At 61.4% G+C, this 2,997-nt stretch overlaps 1 protein-coding gene across 1 annotated transcript in view; it reads right to left on the minus strand.

Annotated features, from left to right (window-relative positions):
• Positions 1 to 649: 649 nt before the first annotated feature.
• The window catches only part of KIF21B (kinesin family member 21B), a 44,107-nt gene continuing 41,759 nt past the window's right edge, over positions 650 to 2,997 (minus strand). The window contains 2 exon segments of the mRNA XM_011931835.1: positions 650 to 1,341; positions 2,487 to 2,713. Of these exon segments, the coding sequence (XP_011787225.1) occupies positions 1,284 to 1,341; positions 2,487 to 2,713 (285 nt within the window). The 3' untranslated portion in view covers positions 650 to 1,283.

Genomic DNA, 2,997 nt, shown 5'->3' on the forward strand with positions numbered 1-2,997 from the left:
GGGAGGGCCTGCGCTCCATGCCAGTTTTAAGGCTGAAAATGTGTCTCCTGAATAACCAGAGAGAGAGAAGCTGGAGAGACTCCCCGGCCCAGTGGGGGGCTGCAGGGCTGGGGAGGGGCGGGGGTCAGGGTGCCGGGCCGTCTTCCCCATCCAAGCCGCCTCCCAGCAGACACAGCCCCCACCCACGCTGCTTCCTACGTGGCCCACGCAGGACTCTGGGGTGGAACCCCGGGGCCTGGGCTGTGGGGTGAGCGCCCCCGCCTTCCCAGGGGCGCTGGGCACCAGACCTCGCGAGTGAGAAGACACATGTGGTGCCACGGGCATGGCTGGTGTAAGGCTGCCCGGCACGGGTGCCAGGCCCCGGGACGGAGGAAGGCACTGGGCGTCAGGCGGCCTAGAGGCCGGGGGTAGGTAGGCTAGAAGGCTCCCTGGGGGCTGTGTCGGGGACAGGCCCAAGCTGCAGAGTGAAAGGAGCAGTTCCCTCCTCCGCAAAGCAGAGGCAGCGGCCCTGGAGGGCCGGGGCAGCGGACTCCCTTTGGAATTTCTGGCCCCCAAGAGCTGAGGGAAAGAATATATGGGAAGAAACTTCAAGTCAGTTTCCAGGAGGCAATAGCAAAAAATAAAAATAACAAAATAAATAACTGAAGTATTTCTGACTGTCTCCCCAAAGGAATCTTTCTAGCAGCTCTACCTTGGCCCCATCCGAAAGGGACCCCAGGGAATTGTTGGGGCCAGCTGGGGCTATCTGCGGGTGGCCAGAGGGTTAAGGGTTAGCTGCAAGGCCCAGCCGCCCACACCTGGTTTCCTTAGCTACCTGAGGACTATCTTTTTGGGCTCAGAGGCAGGTGCAGTGGCTGTAGAGGCTGGGCTGGGAGATGAGGGGAGGCCAGCTCCTCCGAAGGGTGGGATGGGGCCAGGCTGCTGCACCTCCCCACAGGGCCCCACCACTGGGCCAAAGGCCTGAGAAAGGGGCAGAGCCAGTTCAGCAGGAGACATTGTGGCCAGGACCGCTGGGAGTGGAACAAGAAGGGATAATGCCCTTTGGCTTCACAGCTTAATTTCCTCCCCAGCCTCTCTCTCACCCAGAGGCTCCTGAGAGGCAGGAGAGCGACTGAGGGAACAGTGTCCTGTGGGAAGGCCAAGGGAGAGGGAGGAGGACAGGAGAGGGGGCCACGCCCTCTGTCCCCAGGGCAGCTGGCCCCATCGGCTGGGTCACAGCTTCCCTTCCACGCTGTCCAGGCTGCCGGGGTCGAGGGTCCGGGGGCATCCCTCTGACCTCACTCCTAGGGTGGGCCGCTGTGGGGTAACCGCCGGACACTCCAGAACTTCACCGTCAGGTCACTGGGGTGGAGGACAAAGTGGAGGGGCGTGGGTCAGCTCTTACAGTGAGCTTGGCTGGCTGCCCCCAAAAGTAGAGGATGAACTGGATTCCCCAAACTCCCCAAAGGTGGTTGGGGCTGGGAGGCAAGCATCGCTTACGGGGAGGTGGACTGCAGGTGGTGGGGTGCTGGGCAGATGGAGAGGCCTGTGCACTCGGAGGCCCCCGGGGGAGCTTTGTCATGGTTTTTTTTTTTTGGGGGGATGTTTTATTTTGTCCAGGCCTGAAGTCCCCCCATCTGCTCCCTGGCACCCATCTCCTGGGGCCTGTCCCACTGTTCATGCTCGGGAGAGGATGATGGGAGCAGGAGGGACAGGCAGGGCACCTCTCTGGGCCAGGCAGGACAGGAAGGGAGAGGAAGAAGGAGGAGTAAAATAATCTCATACCGTTAAGAAGCAGCTCAGATCGAAGTGGGGAAAGAGAGGGAAAAGGAAAGAGGGGGAAAAGGAAAGAGGGGAAGAATGAGAGAGGAGACAGGGAGAGATGGGGAGGGTCAGGGCAGGGTGGTGGCGCGGCCCTTTATGGCCAGGACTCGGCGAGGAAGGCAGGGGGTGAGTCCAGGGACGTAATTCCACAACTTTACCCGGCAGTCACTGTGGGGGGAGAGAGGCGAGGACAGAGAGGAGAGGTGGGAGGAGATGGGAAGGGGAAGGGAGAGAAGGGACAAAGTCAGAACAAGAAAGAAAGCTGTCTGAGTAGCACCCCATGGGACAGAGGGCCTGGGGGCTCCCCAAGCAGGGGGCCAGAGCAGGAGGCATGTGTAAGAGACATGGTCTGGGGACTGGCAGGGCTGCTCTGTGCTCTGAGAGACACCTGGACTGGAGAAGACAGCCAGGGCAGGGGAGGGTAGGAAGGGCTTGGAGACAAGCGGGCAAGGCCTGGCCCGGGGCCCAGTACCTTCCTCCTCCCCTGCCTAGCGCAGTGCCCAGCATACGGTGGGCACCCACTGAAGGCTGGCACGGGCTAGGTATGCAAAGGAGGCCACCATGGAATCTGCTCTGTGAACTGAGCCTGCGGGGACAACTGCAGGGCCCTAAGCCTCCCAGCCTCCCCTGCCCATACCAGGAGATGAGGGGAGCAGAGGCACATCTCTCTGTCCAGCACCCACCTGGAGGCTGTGAAGATGTGCTTGGCATTGGTGCAGATGGCATTGATGGGGCTGTCGTGGCCTTTGATCTCACCGATGGGCGTGAAGTTGTCCACGTTCCAGACCTTGATGACGCCCGCACGGCAGGCGCTGAGCAGCATGGGGCGGCCTGGGATGAAGGCCAGGGCGCACACCCAGTCCTTGTGTGCATTGGGGATTTGCTGCGGGAGGATCAGGGCTGGTGAGGGCTGGGGGAGGTGGTGAGGGAGAGAACCTGCCCCAGGGTCCCTCTTGCTAGTAGTGGAGCTACTTCCAGGGTCCCCTGGCCTCTAGACCTGCCACACAGGCAGGTGACACTGGTTCCAGGAGCCATGCTAGGGTGGCCTGTGCTGTGGGCTTTAGGGGACCAGAGATGGGTCCCTCTGCTCTTCTTCCCAGGTTCAAGCCTAAGATCCTGCCCTGGCAGAGAACCCTTCAGCCCTCACGTGGGTCAGGCTAAAACACAAATGCTCCCAGGAAAGGAATTGGGTAA

The sequence above is a fragment of the Colobus angolensis genome, unplaced genomic scaffold (genome assembly GCF_000951035.1).
Source record: "Colobus angolensis palliatus isolate OR3802 unplaced genomic scaffold, Cang.pa_1.0 Scaffold91, whole genome shotgun sequence".
Taxonomy (NCBI): Eukaryota; Metazoa; Chordata; class Mammalia; order Primates; family Cercopithecidae; genus Colobus; species Colobus angolensis.